This window comes from Diprion similis, chromosome 13 (assembly GCF_021155765.1).
Source record: "Diprion similis isolate iyDipSimi1 chromosome 13, iyDipSimi1.1, whole genome shotgun sequence".
NCBI classification, from domain to species: domain Eukaryota; kingdom Metazoa; phylum Arthropoda; class Insecta; order Hymenoptera; family Diprionidae; genus Diprion; species Diprion similis.
Window position 1 is genome coordinate 504,780 of NC_060117.1, and position 21,166 is coordinate 525,945.

At 41.7% G+C, this 21,166-nt stretch overlaps 5 protein-coding genes across 11 annotated transcripts; 3 read left to right on the top strand and 2 right to left on the bottom strand.

Moving 5' to 3' along the window:
* Positions 1-155: 155 nt before the first annotated feature.
* Positions 156-4,701, bottom strand: LOC124414169 (protein FAM161A). Of its 6 annotated transcripts, XM_046895126.1 has the most exons (10): positions 3,957-4,152; positions 3,346-3,827; positions 3,158-3,261; positions 2,865-3,065; positions 2,598-2,765; positions 2,289-2,516; positions 1,938-2,210; positions 1,708-1,830; positions 1,462-1,606; positions 156-1,175 (listed from the first exon to the last, which is right to left on the bottom strand). In XM_046895126.1, exons 2-10 carry the CDS (start codon positions 3,709-3,711, stop codon positions 750-752), a joined length of 2,034 nt encoding a protein of 677 aa, XP_046751082.1. In that variant the 5' UTR covers positions 3,712-3,827; positions 3,957-4,152; the 3' UTR covers positions 156-749. The 6 variants fall into 6 exon arrangements, with proteins under 6 accessions (XP_046751082.1, XP_046751080.1, XP_046751078.1 ...); XM_046895124.1 differs by lacking the exon at positions 3,957-4,152 and adding an exon at positions 4,688-4,701 and having other exon boundaries at positions 3,158-3,827; XM_046895122.1 differs by having other exon boundaries at positions 3,158-3,827; positions 4,112-4,218.
* On the top strand, positions 4,259-14,825 carry LOC124414172 (ubiquinone biosynthesis monooxygenase COQ6, mitochondrial). Of its 2 annotated transcripts, XM_046895134.1 has the most exons (9): positions 4,259-4,471; positions 4,820-5,010; positions 5,152-5,391; positions 10,459-10,566; positions 10,670-10,732; positions 11,840-12,150; positions 12,229-12,511; positions 13,242-13,297; positions 13,411-13,429. In XM_046895134.1, exons 1-8 carry the CDS (start codon positions 4,270-4,272, stop codon positions 13,281-13,283), a joined length of 1,440 nt encoding a protein of 479 aa, XP_046751090.1. In that variant the 5' UTR covers positions 4,259-4,269; the 3' UTR covers positions 13,284-13,297; positions 13,411-13,429. The 2 variants fall into 2 exon arrangements, with proteins under 2 accessions (XP_046751090.1, XP_046751091.1); XM_046895135.1 differs by lacking the exons at positions 13,242-13,297; positions 13,411-13,429 and adding an exon at positions 14,792-14,825.
* LOC124414167 (transient receptor potential channel pyrexia-like) lies at positions 5,385-9,311 on the bottom strand. The gene is made up of 7 exons (XM_046895119.1): positions 9,058-9,311; positions 8,790-8,927; positions 8,336-8,631; positions 7,930-8,112; positions 7,555-7,858; positions 7,082-7,459; positions 5,385-6,991 (listed from the first exon to the last, which is right to left on the bottom strand). The coding sequence occupies exons 1-7, from the start codon at positions 9,058-9,060 to the stop codon at positions 5,441-5,443; spliced, it is 2,853 nt and encodes a 950-aa protein (XP_046751075.1). The 5' UTR covers positions 9,061-9,311; the 3' UTR covers positions 5,385-5,440.
* Positions 14,826-15,152: 327 nt separating the features above from the next.
* On the top strand, positions 15,153-15,997 carry LOC124414178. Its single transcript, XM_046895144.1, has 2 exons — positions 15,153-15,682; positions 15,716-15,997. Exon 1 carries the CDS (start codon positions 15,286-15,288, stop codon positions 15,679-15,681), a length of 396 nt encoding a protein of 131 aa, XP_046751100.1. The 5' UTR covers positions 15,153-15,285; the 3' UTR covers position 15,682; positions 15,716-15,997.
* Positions 15,286-15,681, top strand: LOC124414192. Its single transcript, XM_046895165.1, has one exon. It carries the CDS (start codon positions 15,286-15,288, stop codon positions 15,679-15,681), a length of 396 nt encoding a protein of 131 aa, XP_046751121.1.
* Positions 15,998-21,166: the final 5,169 nt, after the last annotated feature.

The window sequence follows — 21,166 nt, forward strand, 5'->3', positions numbered from 1 at the left end:
TCGTCAAAAATTATTATGAGGCAATGAACGGATGCCCTCGACTGCGTTAATAACACTTTAGAACACATGAGATTAAAGTCTTGAATCGCATTCAAAGACTTTCTAATTTTTATCCTTAAAAGTAGAAATATTAATAATTGTTTGCATGTGTGCAATGTATAATTTATTCGATTGAAGAGATTACAAGATTTGATAAGATTTTGTCAACAAGGACACTTGGTTCTTTTACGGTTGTTGAGACACTGTTGCAACAGATGTATTATACCTATAATAAGTGTGTGATTGAAATGTTTGTTAAAATTGCACTAAAGTGTAACGGTAGTGCTTTCAAAAGCGTAAAAGCATATTACCGGTGTTGGCGAGTGTAGTAGTTAAATAAGTAGTATGATTGCCGGAATTAGACAGCAGCAATGCTGCTGTATGAATGTATTATGCTCCAGGGGGGGCGCGTCCCCCGACGGTGTCGTCAACAACCGGCGTGAAAAAGTTTGTAAAATATCTTGATGAATGACTACGATATTCAATATTTTGGCAGGGCTCGAATATGTTCTATATCCACGCTAAACTAAATTGCACAGAACCCTTTTCAGCAATTGACTCACCCGCGCAGTTTGAACGGGACGCATTGTCCGTACACAAATTGAACACCGCCTGAGCCATAGTGCTCCTCCATTATTCATAGTGATTATACCTATACGTTTACTTAGCCTGTAGAGAATATACTCTCAAACTTTTGTATATATCTAGGTCTATTTAGTCTTGAAACGCTCGACGCTATGATTGTCTTCACTTTCTGACGCGCACGCGTTATTCTCGTCGCTTGGAGTTGAATCGCTCGAATACCTCTCATACTTGTCATCGTTATCCTCAATAAGTTGCGCCGTTTCGTTTATAGAAACCTTCAAAGGACCCCTGTCACCTTTTTTCTTTGACAACCCGGATAATTTCACAGATTTCCTTGAATCCGACGATTTTGAGGAATCGCTGCTGGATACCGATGTTCCTGAGCTGGCGACTGAACCGGAATTTGGTCTTGAACTACTCCTACTGCTGGAATAAGATTCGACGCTTCCTGAGTTAGGTCGTTTGGCTCTTTTTTTCGTAGTCTTGTTACTGGTACCAGCTGTTGCTCGGCGAAGCAGTGATGTTTGAAAATTCTGAAAGTATTCCTCCATCTTTATTTTTTAGCGTATCGTGGGATAGTTAGCGATAAATCCAAACGAGTCAAGATTGATTGCCAAATTGAAATTTTCATGGGACCTACATGTTTCTTACATTCCTTGAAATCTCTCCAATTTTAATTCTTTTCATAAGCTTTTCTAGTAGCCTATGAAAGAATTCAACGTATAGTAATAAAAACAGGTAAACCTATCACTTAATTTCTCATCACGTAAACGTGAGATTCAGTGTGTGAAACTGCAGACAATCTTGACCCATGTGCTGTCAAGTTCTTTCCGTTACCTGCGAGTGTCGTTCAAACAAAGTTGGGATTTGTGTAACTCGACCAAGCATCATTTCCATGTGAAGACGATGGCGTTCGGCTAGTTCTCGTGCCTCATCCCGGCGCAGAGAAGCCCTCAAAGCCAAATCTCTTTCATGTTCATGCCTTTGGGACGTAACGCCATATTAAATCAATAGATTTTACAGATTACGAACGCGGTTTTTGTCTTTCTCGGAATTCAATTATGTTCAAGTGGCATAGGGTACCTTGTAGCAGCTCTCAAGGCTCGCCAGGCAGGCCGGCGCCTCACGATGAACTCTTTGCTCTTTAAAAATTGTTCTCGACGTCTTTCTTCCATCCGTTCTTGAATTTCACGTTCCATTTTCTCTCTGAATTATATAAGTGCACATGCACATCACCAATTATAATTTACAATTCAAAATATGTATAAATCAGCTATGCCATTTTAGCTGTTTACATAAAGAATGCAATGTACCTGGAAGCTTGACATCTCAACACTGCTGCTAGGTTGATACCCTTCGTGGATAAGCTGGTGCTAGTCATGGCTGATCTAGACCTCTCAGAAGGCAAAGGTGTAACACTGGCTCCGGTAGATTCCCTTCCTTCGCATACTCGTTCAATCCCCAACTCCCGTGATAGACTAACAAAATCCTTATTTACAGATTTCATCTGCTCCCGAGCAGCCATCGACGGAGGCAACGAAGATGATTTTAACAACTCTGAAGCCCGAACTTTCTTCCTCAAAGACCTGGAAGTGTTTGAATGAATCGCCATCAATTGTAGCTGGAGTATACGATTATTTCCAGTTCTGCATGATGAATATCACCTGTAAAGATCATCTTCTATCATTCGGTCGTAAACATTGGTACTGAATAAATTTCTCGGCACAGGCCTTGCGCGAAATCTCTGAGCCAAACGTGAACCATTGGTCAAGGAGTTATTCCGACATAATTGCGGACTTGAGCGAGTGAGAGCTCTCCGAGCGCATTCCAATCTGAATGGCCGGATCTGAGACATGAGACTCCAGGCACTTTCTTCCCGTACCATTCGACTTCTGAAAACCATTTGAAAATCATGATTAAAAGTACATGAAATTGACACCAATCTGAGAATACCTGATAATGGTGTATTTTACCTTTCTTCTTTCTCAGCGAGTAACTTTTCGTACATCGGAAGTTTTGAAGTTAGAGGAACAGGCCTGGCATGACGCTTGGTCAGAGGATTCCGTTTTCCAGCTACATTCTTTGTTTCTCTCTCCTCAGCCTGCAGTTCAACCGCCGACATGTATTTTTCTGCTTCCTCTCTGGAATTGTTTATACCAAAAATATATTAAGCCACCTGTTGAGTATGGATCAATAATAATTTGTGGCTCTTCCAGTGTCAAATAAAAAAAACTTCTTACCTGATGGTGAAATTGAAAGGCTTGGGTACAGTCGGGTGCCACTTTTTTGGACTATCTGGAGGAAGGCTTTTTGTTTCCATACTATCCCCTGCGTCACTCTCTACGCTTTCTCTACTTTTCGATTGACTCCAAGTGCTCCAGCTTTTGGTCGCTGAGTGAATTTCCCTGTTGCGCAAAGTCTTTGCATCTTTATCTTTACAGCTGGCGAATGAAAAATCTATCAGCTTTGATTGTTGGTTAATAAATAATTGGGAAGAAAATTTCAACTATCCCAATTTAGTTGTAATCCGTACCGATAAGTCAAAAGGTCTTGATCTTCAGCGAGCCCGGCAAACTTCCCAGATGAAAATGGTAATGGACTCTCGGTTCTTGATTCTTCAAAACTGCATTTCATCCCCTGCAAACTCAAATTGTTGTAGTCCGTGCACCAGTGTCTGATCTTCTTACATTCCAAGTCTGAAACAGTCTTGGGATAACCCACAATTTTTCCATTGTTTTCTTCAAGACAATTCTTCAGATTCTTGAGTAGCGTGCGTTGTTTCCGTTTCAAATAATCCAATTTCTGCTTGAATTGCTCATTAGTCAAATGATTGACGTCTCCGTAATCAGGTATGCTTTCTAAGAAGTCCATAAAACTCTCAAAATTCCCTCGAGGAAACGATACGGACGACGCGTCCTCGTTGCTTCGATTGATGAAGTTTATTTTACAACTTTTGTCTGCGGATGTGTAATGTTTACTCTTCAGGACCTTAGGACGTTCGTACAACGGAGTTGGCTGCCTACTAAATGGATCTACCGGCATCTTTATGCAAGAGTGATTGAATGTAGTGCTCTGATGCTCCGACATTTCAGAACTCGCAGGCAACTCAACGCTTATACCTCTGCTACTTGGCTAATTAATGTTCGTGTAGACGTCGCCATGGAAACTGGGCCAGTGCATTGCATCCACCTTTCTACGTCAAGCTGGAAAAGATTGCATATTTGATCAATAATATGGCTTGTAAATGTCGTCAAGACTATGAGTTTATGTTGAGATTTTAGGGCAGGGAAGTACTTAATTGCGTGTATACCGATGAGAATCAATAAACATACTAAAAATGCGGGAAACCCCCTAAACGATACGGTCGATTCCATTTGTAATAAGTACATTCTCTAGTTTCAAGTGCGTCGCTAACTTTGACCAGTCTATATCTTCAATTCCCGTAAGAACATCAAATTTACGGGAAGTTGAGCTGACAGATTCATACCTGACAGCTCGAATGCGTATTTATATTTGTGTGCGTTGGTATCATGTATGTCAACATGTCACATACATGATAGCCCGAACGTATTTCGTCTGCTCGATTCGTCGAAAATTCCCCCTTCTCTTCAGGTCACGTGATCCGGTGATCAGAGATAACCAAAGATGGCCGCCATTGCCGGCGTCATGTCCGTGTCGTCGGGTCGTGGTTTTGTCACTTCTTTCTCAAACAAGTGCAAAGTATTTCTGCCCAATTCTTACTCACTACCCAGAAAATATTGCAACTCGACGAATCACAATGAGAAACATTATGACATTGTTATTACTGGCGGCGGAATGGTGGGGACGACATTGGCCTGTGCGCTAGGTTAGGGTAATTGCTTATTACTTACTACCACCTGTGACAAAAACTGAATCCCTTTTAGACAAATTATCAGCAATCATTTGAGATATTCGTTCAACTAAGTGACAAAAGTTTCATTACACAGTATCAGTGGCTGACAGCTTTCCCATTGCTCAGCGTCCTTTGTGTTACAATAATTTTTGCATTTACATTATTCATAATTAGCTGTTTAAAATCCACCAAGGTGTTTTCTGATCGTTGAGAATCCTCCGACACGCGCTAATGCATGAGTACTATCCGCGCTGTCGATTAATTCATTTTGCTGACAAAGTATAATCTGGATTGAAGCTGACCATTAGTCTTCTGTTTCAGCCAACAACAGAATATTGGAGAATAAACGTATACTTCTACTCGAGAGTGGCCAAAGGCAGGATTACCAACTGCAGGATAAATATTCCAATCGAGTTGTTGCATTAAACCAGCAGACTCGCACTCTCTTGTCAAGTATAGGAGCATGGCAACGGATAGAAGCAGTTCGCTGTACACCCGTAAAAAAAATGCAGGTATTAAAATGGTAGAATAGCTTTTATTTTATTTCATACAATCATCATTAGGTTCGAATTGAGAAATTGTTTACACTGTCTGTAGGACCATTCTTACTCTCTAATAATTCAACAGGCATGTTAATATTAGTTGATATATAGGTGTGGGATGCCTGTTCCGATGCTATGATCACATTCAACGAGGATCATTTGGCAGACGAGTTGGCTTACATAGTGGAAAATAATCTGCTTCTTCATGCCGTCAGCCAGCAACTCTCGAATAAAAATTCCGTGGATCTAATCTATGGCGCAAAAGCGGATGATATTTCACTACCAACGACCCCGGGTCAAGATGCTGCGATAACTTTGCAAGATGGTCAACGATTCGGAACAAAGTTGTTGGTGAGTATTCATAGCCCATCCTGTAACTTAAACTTCACACAGCTAATCACTATCCGTTCTGATCCATTTCTTGGGCTATGAGTTCAACTTTTTTAGTCAACACGTCTAATTGCGTTCCCAATTTAGTCGAGCATTTCTTCAGGTCAGCAACTAATTCAGTAATCTGCTGCCTGCTATATTCGCTAGTCGATGGAAATCTCTGAAATTTGCTCATTCTTATGTCTCCTGCACTCGTACTAATCAAGCTTTGATTTGACGGGTATCTGGGTACTCTGCTGCGAAGTTTTTTTTTGGCAACCAAGTGATATACAGCTTTTGCCAAGTCTCTTGGAAGACATTTATCTCGAGGATCATTAGGGCGAATGTTTACACCGCAGTGATGTGGGGGGTGCAACAATAAGGCTCCTTTCCGAAATATCCTTACTATTTTTATCGAGGTATAATCCAAGAGTCTTGAGAATAACAAACTTTCCAAGTGCGCCACCAGCTCAGCTCTTCTAATCAATCTCTCTAAGCCGGCACAGCGCTGCAGCTCTTGTATGTCAGAAACGGCCAGACCTACCAGTAAATTTGTCAAAATCACAGTGACCAATATAACGAAAACCAAGAACATGAGATGCATAGTAGCACCACGCGCGATTGATTCATTCTCGCCACTCCAGAACATGTCTTCAAATTCCAATTCTCCCGACATCATTACTATTGTTTTTATCAATCCCACCCCTGGATTCGCGAATGACTTGTAGTCCTTATGAATCACTGTGAAACCTAACGAAAAACCGATTATTAAACAGGAATAGGCACCAAGGAATTTAAAAAAGTTTACCGCGACTTGTGTGAACATTTGTATATAAAGGCCAAACATTGGAAATCGGCCAACGACTATCATGAGCTCAACCCAGACTAACGTAACACCTATCGCTGCGGCATGTAAGGACCAGCTTTTATTCTGCCAGATTAAAACTATCGCAGAAATGATGATGACGCTCCACTGCAGCCAATTTTCCCAGCGTTTTGCATAACCCGTTATGCCATGAGCTACTTGAAAAAGTTCTTTGCATGCTAGCGTACATGTGAATCCAAGTACAGGCCAGTAAAGGAATTTCTCCCACGTGACCAATTCCATGTAGAATGTTAAGAAAATGTAAATCGTAAATATGATCGCGAACAGGGAGTGAAAAACAAGGCTAAATACGAAGAATTTCCTGATACGTAACCACTTCAAGTGCAAGAAGCTTTCGCACAGCGGATGTTTCAAAATATGTCTCTGACCAGCTTCGATCAAACAAAGAAATAACTCTGCCTCTCCTCGGCCACCAGTCATCAGTGGTCTAAAATCCAGCTTCAACTCGCAATCTACATCGCCCAGTTCATGGTCGTGCAAAGAAATAGCCTGATCTAGGCGACCCACGTATTTTGGCAATACGTCGGGGGTTCTACGCACGATGAAACACAGTGCCGAAATTCCGCCCTTTGTGCGCGCTGTGACATCCGCACCTTTGGTCAGCAGCAGTGTAACCAGTGACGAATTTTCGTTCAAAGCAGCTGTATGCAGCGGAGTATATCCGTACTTGTCAGGCTTGTTGACCAGAGCTCCCGCCTGCGGATGATTGAACACATCGATGATCAGTCAAATGCGATGAAAATACATTACGTAAGTAAGAATCGATGTATAAGGAAGTAGAATTACCTGGATTAACGCTTTCACCAATTCCCCACCCCTCATAGCTTTGGCGACGGCGGCATGCAGCGGTGTCCTACCGTCGCTGTCTTCCATATTTACGCTACTGCTAGCTTTAATCAGGAGATCCACCGTTTCTGCAGACTGGGCCAAGGCTGCCAAATGCATTGCTGACTGACCTCTGGAATTTTGTGCATCCCACGGCGCGCCTGCTTCCAGTAGTAGCTTCGTGCAATCTGCGCTACCTTCTTCCGCAGCTAAGTGCAAAGGCGTCGATCTTGCACTTCCAAATTGTACCCTTACATCTGCACCGTAGTTCAACAAAAGACTTACGCAACGTGCCGAGCCTAAACTGGCTGCAACGTGCAACGGCGTTTCTGTGTAAACCTGCATACAACAAATCCAACAATGTCGATGAAATATGTACAACCATTGAGGACGATAGGCCATAATTATAGAAAGCTTTGGTCATCTAAAGTTACCACTGAATTATTTGGAGAAGCACCCGCCCTCAGTAGCTCTTCTACGCAATCGCTGGCGTCGTTTAGGACTGCATAGTGCAGCGGAGTTTTCTCATGTTCCATGCTGTTCCCTGACAGACCGGCATCGACATTGGCGCCAGATTTCAGCAGCAGCTTCACGGACTTGACATCCCCAGCTGCTGCCGCACAGTGTAGCGGAGTGCACTTTCTGTGCGCGTCCCACTCTTCGGGGTTGCCATTATGCTTCAACAACTCCTCGATTATTTCAACCGAACCTGAACATGCAGCCAGGTGTAGGGGCGTTCTGTGGAAATATTGAATTGGCAATTCTTCCAATATCCAAGCAATACCACTCATTTTATGTAATTTACAAACCTGCCGTCACCGTCGCAAGCGTCAACTCGTGCTCCTCTCTGCAACAGGTACTTTACCAGCTCTAGCTTTCCACAGAAACAGGATACAAGCAGGCAAGTGTTTGGCCATTTGGAAATCAGCTCACCAGGTGCTGCCGCTGCAGCTGCATCGTTTTCTGCAGCCAGTGACGCCTTTCTTATGTATCTGAAAACGGGATATTACGGAATAAACTCAATTTAAGAAGCTCTCAAACCCATCCCCTTTGCTGTTTCAAACCTTAGAATCATTATTCCTACAAATATGTAACATAAAATGTCGAGCGCATGCAGCCCCCTTTCTGTGAATCTCATCCTCAGTTGATCTGTCAAATCGATAAGAGAAAGTTTTATTTTTTCAAATAGCTTATCGCTGTATAGTGACGTTGTACCGATTAACAAAACTAGGAGTCGATAGCCTGTGCCCCCTTATACTGGTATCTCCGACATTGAGATTTTGACTCTCTCGCAATGCCGTCGCCAGATCATCCCCATGGAGCGAAGGAATCAGAGCCAGTGCCGCCTCTCCTGCCGGGAGAGCGGACAATGCCAAAGTTATATCCTCTTTTTCCCATAGCTGTTGCGACTTGGGACGCTGTCTGGCGCATGCAAACACTCCTAGATCCGCACTGTCTTCGGAAGAGATGGTACTGTGGGAAGATTCCGCATCTCCGATGTCTTCGTTCTCCTATCATCATAGTGAAAAGTAACACTTAAACCGATGGACTTATTCCTCAACAAGCGGTGAAAATTACATTTAAAAACCATGCCTGTTATTGTTTGTCTCTTATTCTCTGCACTTATATTAATTTCAACTCACAGTCATAGTTAATTCCGATTAATCACCTTGAAATTTACGACGACAGACTGAGGCCTTTTATTCTCATCCGGACTGGGATTCTCCTGCAGGCTCGTAGGACGTCCCGATAGTCTGCCAAAAATATTGAACCGGTTCGGACTTGACATTCTGCGTCTAATCGTATCCTGAAACTTGGCAGTCCCGTTTGAAAATTAATGTAACGAAACGAGGCGAACTGCGAATTATCAAACTGTATCAACGTTCCTCCGCCACAGCGACGGGGTGCAAATAAGTTGTTACTTTTGCTCCAATTACCATGTGTGATTACGGTGCGGTGAGATGAAATCTGGGGAAAATTCACTCTCAAACTTGTGTGCTGTTGCGTAGTCGTGATTTAGACACCGCCATGCAAGCGCGATCCTCTATGTTTATTAAACACATCTGCCATATGTTTAGCGCACTCGCCCAACTATCTGCATTCCACTCTGCATTCACTGTGAACTAATTAAAATTCTTGAGACTTTCGTGGTAGGTGAGCAGCGTTAACATGTCGATTTCGTTGATACATACGTTCAAATGTGACGATGAATTACTCGTGTCTACAATAACGAGCAACACTGACATCACCACTCTTAAGTCTAATGCGAAAATCGCTTAGTCTTCACCGCACGCGCTCTTATCTGTTTCCGTTCTCCGTCACACATCTGACACGAAGGTATATTAAGTCTTTCTATGTTGCCGATGCATTTTCTTTTCGTAAACGCGTTTTAGTGCAACTGAAAAGGCTCGGACCTGCGCCTATTGGATTTGAAAATTGAACATTGTATCGCTTTCAAAATTTTAAAACGTTAAAAAGGAAGAGTTAAAAGCACAAATACTGTGGCCTGGAAGTGATGAGTATTGCCGCGTTTTCCAAGCAATTTGAAAAACCGCAATGAAGACATACGCAATCGTTATTATAATTTCTAACAAATGTGAGTCGTTTCCATCGCGGGAATTACCGCGACGACAATTCTTCGCTGACTTTTAAATTTACTGAGAATCAAACAATGAATATTGTTGAGGTTTAGATTGCACAGTATTAGCAATCCTAGAGGATCGTACTGTACGTTTCACACTGAGCAGAATTCGAAAAAAATTTTCGCTGCAACTTGACAAGTGATTGGTTAGATTTTTTCCCCCCGATTTTTATTGCGAACTGCCCTCAACTTTTGCGGCTCTCTCGAACTTCTGAAACCAAACTGAAGTTATTTAGAGATATCTACCGCGCCTAACTCAACGCCGCACCACACGTTCCCCAATACCGCTGAGCACCCCGCGTCCGTTTCATCATTTCGAAGTATCACCTACGTCTACTTTTATCTTGTTTTTATTTCATTTTAATCCAGCATAAATCCAACTACGCCGCTTAGTATTTTACTCTCTGTTCAGCTGTTGTACGTAATCAGACATCAGCGAAGTACTTTAAGCAAATTTTCTTAATTCACAGTCGCAGTCAACGCGCAGGGGCTGTGGTCAGTTTTCGAATTTTCAAACTTGTGTCCCAGGTTTCTCTCTCTTTTATTTTATGTTTATTTTGTAATACTCTGCAACTACATTGTCTAATATTGTTATAGACATAAATAAACCATCTATCTATCTACCTATCTATCTTTTCATCATCAACGTACTACGTGCTTCTGATGTTACGTGGTATCGGATATTCGTATTTTACAGATCGGTGCAGATGGAGTCAATTCTTTGGTTCGAAAGAAAATGGGAGTACAGTATGTGTCGTGGAACTACGAGCAGATGGGAATTGTTGCTACCGTCAAATTGTCCGAGGTATTGTTGTTGCACAGATGTCAAATATTTCACCTCAATAATATTCTTCAAATTACCGTGTTGCGGTCATTTTTACACATAATGTGCAATTATTTGCATTCAGCCTACAGAAAACATCGTAGCATGGCAAAGATTCTTACCAAGCGGTCCTGTTGCATTATTACCGGTAAGTTTCTTCACACCCACATATTTGCTTAACAACGGGCCAGCTGTAAGTAAGCAAGCGGCAGCTGTGAAATAATTTTGGAAAGGTTGTTTGACGTTTGAACTTTGTATCCACACGATTCATCTCTCAGTTTAACTACAGTTAAAAAATTTACAACAAAGTCACCAAAACGAAGGTTCAAATGAGTTACGAATATACAGGCGTATAGTACGAAATCGTGCCAGCTCGATGAAAATTATACGAACTATTCTCAGTTTTATTTTTAAACACATGTGTAAAAATTGCAAGCGATACTCAGAACCATACCGAAGTTATTTCCACTTTTATCCGGCAGTTTCCCATAAGGACCCGAATAAGAATAAGAATCCGGAATTAAATATAGAAAAAATTTGACTAGGTAACTTAAATTTTCTACTCTTGTTATGTTATTTATCACGCTGTAAAATACCAAGATTTCTTCCCTTGAATCAAATTAATTCATTGTCAAAACCATCCAGACCAAGATCATTCGAAGGACGTCTATCGTGACTTTCAACAGGCGGCGAAGGCCGTTCAGTTTTATAATTTCGCCGACTTTGATCTAGTTAATAAAGTCTTCTGCTCGTGTATTTATTTTGAAAATCATTATCGCGGAATTCAAAAATTGGCTGTGCTCGTTGTAAATCACTTACAAATCTTACAATGAACCCTTCACACAATTAGTTTTTATGCCTGTGTATCGTAACCTACAGCTTGCGTTTGTCGCAAAGGAATATTCCGCCTGCTGAACCGCAGCCCGCAACTAAACTTACATACCGACTGCGTCCCTCGGATATTCTATATTTATTGGATATATAATATATAGGTATATAAACCCAGAATTGCCGACAAAACAGGGACATACAGTAAAATACGACCAGCCAAATCAGCGTTACTCGAATAACCGGCATCGATTAAAATCCAGCCACATCTCGTTATACGTAGAATGATTTATCTACTTACTATACTGTACATTTCCTTCAATCTTTGAACTGCGTGCGGCGACTGTATGCATGGCATGTACCTAATGATTCATATTTACAGTACATAATTGCAGTAGATATTAAAATAATAATCTTCTGACGGCAGTTAACGGATACACTGAGTTCTTTGGTATGGTCTGTATCGACGGCAGAAGCGAAAAAACTCCTGAGTTTATCAGAAGAAGAGTTTGTCGATTCGTTGAACGACGCCTTTTGGAAAATACACCCGAAAGACGGCATGGTCGAAGCTGGCATGCGGGCTCTGGGTCAGCTCCTGGAAGGGCTTTCCTTGCATAGCGGATTTACCAGGCAACTACAACCCTCGATTCGTGGAATCGTCGAGGGGACCAGGGCCGCATTTCCACTTGGATTCGGACACGCGGCTTCTTACGTAAAACCGGGCGTCGCGCTCGTTGGGTGAGTTCACCGCGAGGTGCAAACAATATGACTCGTTTCTTACAATATTTAGTTGCATATAACGGGATTTCACTGCAGCGACGCTGCTCACCGTGTTCATCCCCTCGCCGGTCAGGGCGTAAATCTAGGATTCGGAGATGTCATCGCGCTCGTTCAAGTACTCGCCGATGCCAATCGAAACGGAGCCGTTCTCGGAGATGCCGCGTACTTGGCCAAATACGAGACGTCGAGGCAGCGACATAACGTTCCAACTATGTTGGCAATCGACGCGCTGCATAGATTATACAAAGGGACCGCCGCACCGATCGTATTAGCAAGAAGCTTAGGACTTCAGCTAACAAACGCGTTGCCCCCCTTGAAGGTATTAAAAACTCTACTAATTTTAGGAATTGATGGATTCCTATTTCTCCTTTGGCAAACTACCCTGACTCAATGGCTTCTTTGCTTTACCCTTATGCATTTTTGTACAATAACACGATTCACAGTCGATTTCGACCTCGTCGAATATCTTTCCAATTGTCGAAGTCCAAGCATTTGAAACGAGAAAAATGGTTCAACAGTCACATTCTATACGCAATTCTGAACAAAAACACTTCAATTCATTTATATTTGAGGTAGGAATAAAGAAATAGCACAGGTTCTACAAAATCGTAATAGTAAATTCGTAGAATTCATGCCATTTCGTTACTTCTGCGTCGTTGAGTTCTGTTTCGTGTTTGAGGTAAGCGGACTTGTATATTTGAAGATATATTCGTCAACGTCGAAATCGACGACGGTACGTCTTAACATAAAGTACCGTTGGTTTCGATGAATACGGTGGTAATTTTCGACATGCAGCTGCCCTCAAGGATTACGGGCTTGCACCTGGCAGCGGCAGGTATAGCCAGCTGCAGCCGGCTGAATAGACATCTCTGCGTTGGAGGGGAGGGGGATTCCTTTTCTATGCGGTTCATAACCGTATCTTTGCGTTCGCTCACTTGAATCTTGATAACCTTGTACTCGTTATAGACATCTTTATTCAGAAGCATTTGATGGGCTGGTAGCTTGCACATCCTCAAGTGTATTAATGTAGTGAATCTTTGATGTTACAGAGAGCAATAATGAAACATGCATCAGACCACCGGACCAGTTAAATTACTAAATACACCTCATCGAAAGCGCGGTTTGTATGCTCAAATTTGAGTACAGACTCGCGATCGTTACACGACACTATCGAAATATGTACGTGTAACGATCGCGAGTCTGTACTCAAATTTTTATATATATACACATATGTGTGTGTACATAATTGATCTATTATATGTACTATATCTATGCAAACGTAACTATATGTGCTTAATTACCGAATTTTACGTTTGCTTATTAAATATCTAAGAGTCGGCAATACATGATGTTTTACCGTCAATTGTATTCTTACAAATATCCTCCATATAACGTGATAATCAAACTTTGCAATTCTACTTCGCGCAGACTGTTGCATATACATGTGTTAGAGAAATAATTCGTGAAATCTCTGCGCCATGGCCTAATTTTCCAATCCAATGCAAACGTGTAATGAAATTCTGGGAAACATTTCGCATGTGTGCTTAGATTTATATTTTTTTATTTCAAGAAAGTGGTAAATCTTGGCAACGCCGACGTGCTCGCGTACATAGCTTCACTTACCACAATTTTTATTTTTTCTCTGTTAATTTCAAATCATATGACAAATTCCAAGTACACAATGGGAGATTCTCAATTGTAAAATAATTTGACCAAATTGCTCAGCGATTCGCTGATTTCAAGGTCTAGATTCCCTCAAGTTTTTCTCGAACTGATATACAAATGCGTATAGGTATTTGGCCTTCGTTTCTATAAATAAAATACAAATCACCCGAGACACGTATATTTGTAACTGTGTATTAGTCATCGAAATGCCTGGACGCGTGTGTAAAAATGACGTTGATCAGCAAATACACGGCTCTATCAATCGTCAGCTGATAATAACGGTTCGAGCTTTTTTCACGACGTCCTTGAGAGATTTCGAGCCATACGAACGTGTTCGGAATCTCTTACGCTTATTAATGTTATACCTATTCCTGATCTGCGGCGCATCTATTGCTTGTGAATAAAAGCAACTGCGAAAAACATGATGCATGCTTCTAGATCACATCTGTCAAACTAATTGGACCCCGTTTCTCTTTCGTGGTCCTCCACAAAATTGGTTATTCGTCACGATCAGCATCGTAATCGGTATCAATAACAAGGTACCTTTCGTAAAAAAAAATGGTAAAAAAAACTATACAACTACACGACAACTACAAAAATGATATGTGGGGACGAAACTAAGATTATTAGTATTTTTGTAGAGCAATAGAGCGTATACTACGCAGCGAACAAGGAAAATCAATGACGACGCTTCTCTTACATGCATATGTATGTATATGCGTCAACGGCAACGGAAGGGAGGCGAGAGTAGATACGATACATTGACCGATGACGTAGCGTCTCGACGCCGACGCCTTGGCCGTAGAACGCAGGAACATCCATTCGCCTACGCGGTGAAATCCTCCTTTAATACCTCGCTACTTTTGCTCTGGCGGCAATTAAATGATATGTTTATAAGGGCAAAACACATGGTTTTGATTTTCTTTGAATACAGGGGTAAAACGGAGGGCCAGGGAGAGATCGGTTGAATAAAATCTAGGTAAATAATTGGGACTAGTTCGGGCGGACTGGGCGTAGTAGCACGGCGTTCGATGAGGCGTCGGTAGCGAGGCCTGGCGACACCCACCAGGGGTATATAAACCCCCACCATCCTGCGCCCGGGCACATTCCATCGTCGGACGCGGTAGGGACTGTATCGAGTAGCGTTGCTAGTGACACGGTGGATCGAATAAATCAAGAACGAAGATATCGCATAGCTGCTGACCAACTCCGAACGAAGAAGTATAGGCGTAAGGCGTATTGCGTCGCGTACGAGAGAAGCGTCACCGGCGACTCGAAGCTTGATACAGGTTGGTGTATACTGTATTCATTAGTTATCTGAGGAAGACGCGTCAGCCCGTCAATCAATGAACGAGACAGACGTATAATCATCGAATCTGAGGGCTGTTCCAAATCTTTCCCAACAATTTGATATCCGATTTCATCGAAATGGGAGCCACTCGGAAGCCACGAGAATATGATATCGATCAACCGAGTCATACCGAAGAATTGTCCAATTGGATACTCAGGGTTCGCTCTAAGAAAATAAATTGCCGTCGAAACCGCAGACGCAACCTGAGGATGGAAGCTGTCCTTACGTACACCCTTTCTAAGGCTGAGCGAGAGCTGCGCAACAAGCAGATGTTGAGATTCAAGAGATGGCAGCAGGTTAAAGACAAACTCACCATAAGTCAAAGACACTGCCAAAATGAGGAGGAGTTCTCCGAATCTAGCTACGACGAGCGAGAGGGGAATGTCTGGGAGGCGCCGCTGTGCTCGGAATTGAGCAGCTTGGACAGTTTTATGTTGATGCTGAAGGAAATCAAGGCTCCCTTGCAAAGATGAGTTTTATACCAGCTGATCATTGGGAAACATACTTTGATGAAAGAAATACCTGGTACCGTTGATTCGTTCTAACCATTGAATTCTACAATCGAGGGATGGCATCTGGTATAGTTTGCTTGCAAGTTAGACACCGAACGATACTCTGTGGTACTTCCTTGGAATGCAAATAAAACAAAGCCTCGAGGATATTGAAGAAGAAGAAAATTTGGGAGAACAAGAATAGCTCCTTTCAGCTTTCCTGTACTTAGGCATACCCCGCGGGAAAAAGGACTAGTCCTAGCTACGATGTCCCGATGTATATCTGGATATTTTTTAATTGCAGTCTCTCCGTTTGAGATGGCAATGGAATGGAGGGCTGAGGTGGCTGGTTCCGATGACATTGGGAAGCTAGGGGGACTGATGACTGGAAGCCCTGCAAAGGCTCTCTGCCAATCAGCGGTTTGGTTTGTAGACCGTATCGAAACCAAAGTCTTTTTTGCAATAAAAAGTATAAACTCTTCTTATCCTTCACATGTCTATTCATGTGTTGGGAATTTGCAATAGATGCGGAAAAGTAGTATATTGATCACTAAATTCAGAGATTATTTTGAAATCCGTTACAGACTCAAAGGATGCACTTTACGTGTACCACAGACATAATTTTTTATAAATCTTAAGACCACCGTAATCGTAATTCGTAAATTAGAAGAAGGAAAGAAATTGTTATACGCCAGTCTTATGAAATGTGTTTTTAAAAGAAAACGATTGTAAGCATATATAATTTAATTCATATTGAATTTTCTTTTTGTTGTGTATAATTCTGTTTTATAGATGGAGACCAAAGACTCGATAAAAGAATATTTTTACAAAAATAAAGATGTTATATATTTACAAAGCAATATTTTTTCTTGCATCACAATAATCTTATTCGTTGTACTATTAATTCCATAAATCCTTTTCAGTACGGCAGTAGACCCATAGAAAATTGCGTTGTGAGCCAAAACTTGGTACAAAGGTCACCCCGGGCTGTCGGTGTGTCTGGTTGCACTTCCACCGAATCAAGCGTACGTCGGCGGGCGTATTTTAAAAAACGAAAGGGATATTCTGTGTTTCTAGACAGCCACGAGGCAGCCTGGCTGAAATCGCACCTCAAAACTCAGCGTATCGCCCGCTCAGTCTACACCCCTGATTTGCAAGCGAGACCGCATCTCAAAATAAATCATCCCTCGTTTGCCGCTGATCCGAGAACAAGCCAGAAAACTAGGGGATATACCGGCGGTGAGCTGTCCCTATGTTACACCCCCTCCTCCCCCAGGAAATATGGTATTTTCTCAGGTCTGACGAACGGCACGGGCGAGCTGAAGTTGAATAGGTCTATTACATGCCAGACTTACGGGTTCATCCCACCTAACGTCGCATGCCGATCGATCATCCCTCATCACCGATTGCACGAAACTCAGTCGAACCGCAGTTATTCAGGAACGCACCAGTTTCAATACCATTCTAGGATAGAGAAAGTGCCAGGTATGGGAGTGTATACCAGAAATAAGTGTATCTCCTATATTAATCAAATCATATCTATAAAGATTGTCGATTGGCAAGGTATCGTCTTTTGTAGATTTTATAGCAAATGCATAGTATTATGTAATTAAGTTGAAAAGTATTGCAAATGCATTGATACATGGAGTAGCCTAGATATGAGCCCTGCTTGGGCGACGAATAACCATGTTTTCACAGATTCGAACCAAAGAAGCGCGAGTCGATTCTACCTGGATGAATAAGATTGCGCAAACGAGACAATAATATGCTGCAGTTATGTTGGGCAAAGAATGGTGTGAGTGTTTTAGATTGCTGAATTGTGGAGACCATACGTGATGTCGGAAATATGGCAATCGAGGGGGAAAAAGGCATTATACAGAGGTACCGGTTATGTAGACAGCGTTTCTTGCGACTTTCATTGCCATAGTTAACATGGACAAATATCAAGTTTTTCGTACCTCAAGTGAATGGCATAAGAAAATATGACGGATGATCATTTTGGATACCTGACTGACTGGCACAGTAACCAATATCGTTGTTCTTGTTGTTGTTGTTGTTGTTGTTGTTTTAAGCTATAGGAATCCCAGCAGAAATTAAGCCGGCAAGTCTGCGAATTTTATTGCTAACCACTAGCTTCGACAGAGGAGGGAAATCTCTACTCTACCTCCACCCTCATCTTCCGCTGCCCTGGATAGGGTTGGATGTGGATTTGCTATTTGGTATCAGATATTCCCCACAACGTAAATATTTGGATTGTGCAGAGGCAGAATACAAAGGCGGCCACTTTATCAGCTTTCAAGAAAGCAAGCCAGAAGTTATCGAAAATTATGCCCGGTAACCTAAAAGAATAGTATCTATAGACATAAAATATATATTTATGAATGGTTCGCCGATGGCATGATGGAACGAATTGAATACTGCGTATCGACATTTTTATCAAGCTGTCAACAATATCGAAGCTAAGGGATCAGAGCTCACGAGTTTGACGCCATCCAATGACCAACGTAGTATCTTTTTATATACAAATTTGAGATCTGTGTATGCAATATTGATATCTAATTCGTAAGTTGGAAATTAATGGGGCGACGGGCGGTGCTTCACATACCTTTTGATTTTCGGCTGTAGGATTGGCTGCTTTGTCAAGATTGAACATATGAATTGGAATCTGAAACTGTACCAAGGGTCGAACCACAATAGTCCGAGCTGCTCGACAGAGTAATACAAGATATTCATCCATTCATGTACGAAAACCAGGCGTTATTGCCATCAGAAGATCAATGAGAGGGGACCGGGGCTAGTACTATTGGCAAAGATTTAAAAGTGTGCTGATAGTGGCAGTTGTGCAGTTGGAAATACGAATGATAACGTATGTGTTCGAACGTAGATCACCCCAATCTATACAGAGGTAAAAGGTCAATGATTGGTTGTAATAACATTTGTGAAACCATATTTGGGGGGTTGGGGCAATCAATGTGACAATTTAAGCTTCAGGAGTGCTGTCGCATTAGGGTAATTGATCCTGGGAGCAGAGTTGTAAGAATATCGGTGGCGAGAGGGTTCGTAAGGTGTAACGAGGTAACAGATGTATGAATATGGCTGTTCAGAGCGGAATATTACTATCATTTTCTGTGCAAATATTTGGGGTGGGGATAGGGAAAGTCAACATTGTCATTTTGAGCTACAGGAATTCCGACTGATGCGATAGCGACGCAATTGCGAGATACGGCGCATGGATCGCTGGGCTTGGCGTACGAATCGTATGGCGCATTCCCCTGAACGTTTGACGAGGTACCGTGATCAATACTAAATAATCCTGAACAGAAATATGAGAGTGAAATACCGGTTGATCGCAGTTGGGTACATGGTAATCTACAAACATTTTCCTGCACACTATCTCGTCCGACAATGTAAGATGATAGATGTAAATTCTTCGCAATAAGGTACATTATACGCAACAAACGTTTCTTGGCTGAAATTTAGGTGTACAACAGAGTACGTAAACTTGTGGAGATATCAATCTCGGAAGTTGGGAGGAGCAATGTTTGATTTCTTTTCTAGAAACTAAAGAGAAAGCAGATAGAGCCTCACCTGTCTTTTAACCAGCATGACGTGTTAATGCTTTTCGACGTGGCACAAGTCCTTGTGACATACAAACAGTGCTAGATGCAAAATAATACAGACGTTCTCTTCCGTAGAAGCTCTGGTGAAATAGTGCAGTGGAGTTGGTTCAGTTCTGTGTAAATTTGCATGTGGTTACGTGGGCAAGTCTTTCAAGCGATGTGTAAATATTGAAAATTGCTGTGCGGCTATGATGTTGCTAGGTATTGAAGGCACAAAGAATTATATGTAATCTTCTTTATTGGACAAGCTGAAGACTGTGGCATTGTACTTTGTATATAATATGGCATAGCTCTGCAAAATTAATCAGGTACGCAAGAATGATCCTCGTGTTCCCGGCACAAGTAAATTTGTTGTACCTGCGTATCGTGGCACCCAATTTACAATACACTGTAAAGCCTATGGACATTAAGTATGATCGGATTTGAAGTGGCATAGCATTTTAGGCTGTTATCGGTGAGTGATATGGAATGCAATTACTATTACTATCGGGCTTTCTTGCTGTTGATTGTTCTTCAGAAATAGCGATGCGCATATACGTACATAGATGCATACATACACACCTATACACACACACACACACACACGTACGTGCATATAATATTACGTTGCATACCCACAGGCGTATCTGTATATGATTGTGCTTAATAACTATAGTTCTGCCTCTGGTTATATACAACTTCACAATAATTGTGTAGCATCGATTGTAATGAACTCACTCTTACGATTTTATCTCTTTTGTAATGCTGTGTATATTTGTATTATTTGAAAACGATGTGAATAAATCGCAGCTATGCGCCGGGAGGTAGGGCGGGGAGGGGAGAACCTGGGAGGCCAATCTCTTTATCTGTAGGTTGAACAACTTTTACAAGGAAAACCTGTGCTACGCTTTCAAGGAAGAAAATATGATCTTACACCCCGCGTTTCACCTGTTGAAGATTTCAAACTACACAACTCTGTAAATCAAAATTGACATATGATGCACTTCTTATCGATTGATATCTGTATAAACGCAAGGGGATACCGTCACTGAAGTATTTTGAATGAAGCAAAATTATGAGATGCTCCGAAACAGACTACCGCAAGGAAATATGGATTCGGTATATCCTCGGAAGTATTCAAGTTTATTCACATTAACAATTGCATCAGAGGATGAAAATTGACATGATCAAATAATTGCTTACTCACCAGATAAAGCATTAAGCTGCACGGTAAACGATTAACTGCAACATTACATCTTCCCGATAGTCATAAATTGATAGACGAGCGATAAATCTCACAAAGATGCTCAGGACTTGCGACCATGCAGGATAAGAGCAATTGTATCGCACTTCTACCATACATGCATGGTTAATAGATATTTGTGTACCTTTAGTTATTGCGCTGTTGGTGATTCGCTTGCGGATACTTCGGGGTAGAAAATGCCTTCAAATAACAACCCTTAGATTGATGCGTGGGCAACAAGAGATTGGGATGATTGTCAATATTCAAGAAGCTGCGATGTAAAAGATACGCTGAATAATTGGGGTTGACCTGTATACGACGAGGATAGTCAATTAAAAATATTCTGGAACGGTCAGGTACAAATTATACATTTTGCCAAAATATGAAACTCGTCCATGCTGCTGAATCAAGTTAGAAATGGATCTTTGAGAAGAAACTGAAAACTGGAGGTGAGACGCGCTCTTCTTATAGTTCGTTGTCCTGCTAATCGAGTTTTTTAGAGTATCTGAGAATCCCCTGGGTCAACTTCAACAGAAAGGAGATGAATTCAGGTATCCAACTACTTTCCTTGGGTGGTTTCGCTGCAGTACTTTCCAGATGTTCCAACGTCGCTTCCCATCTCTTT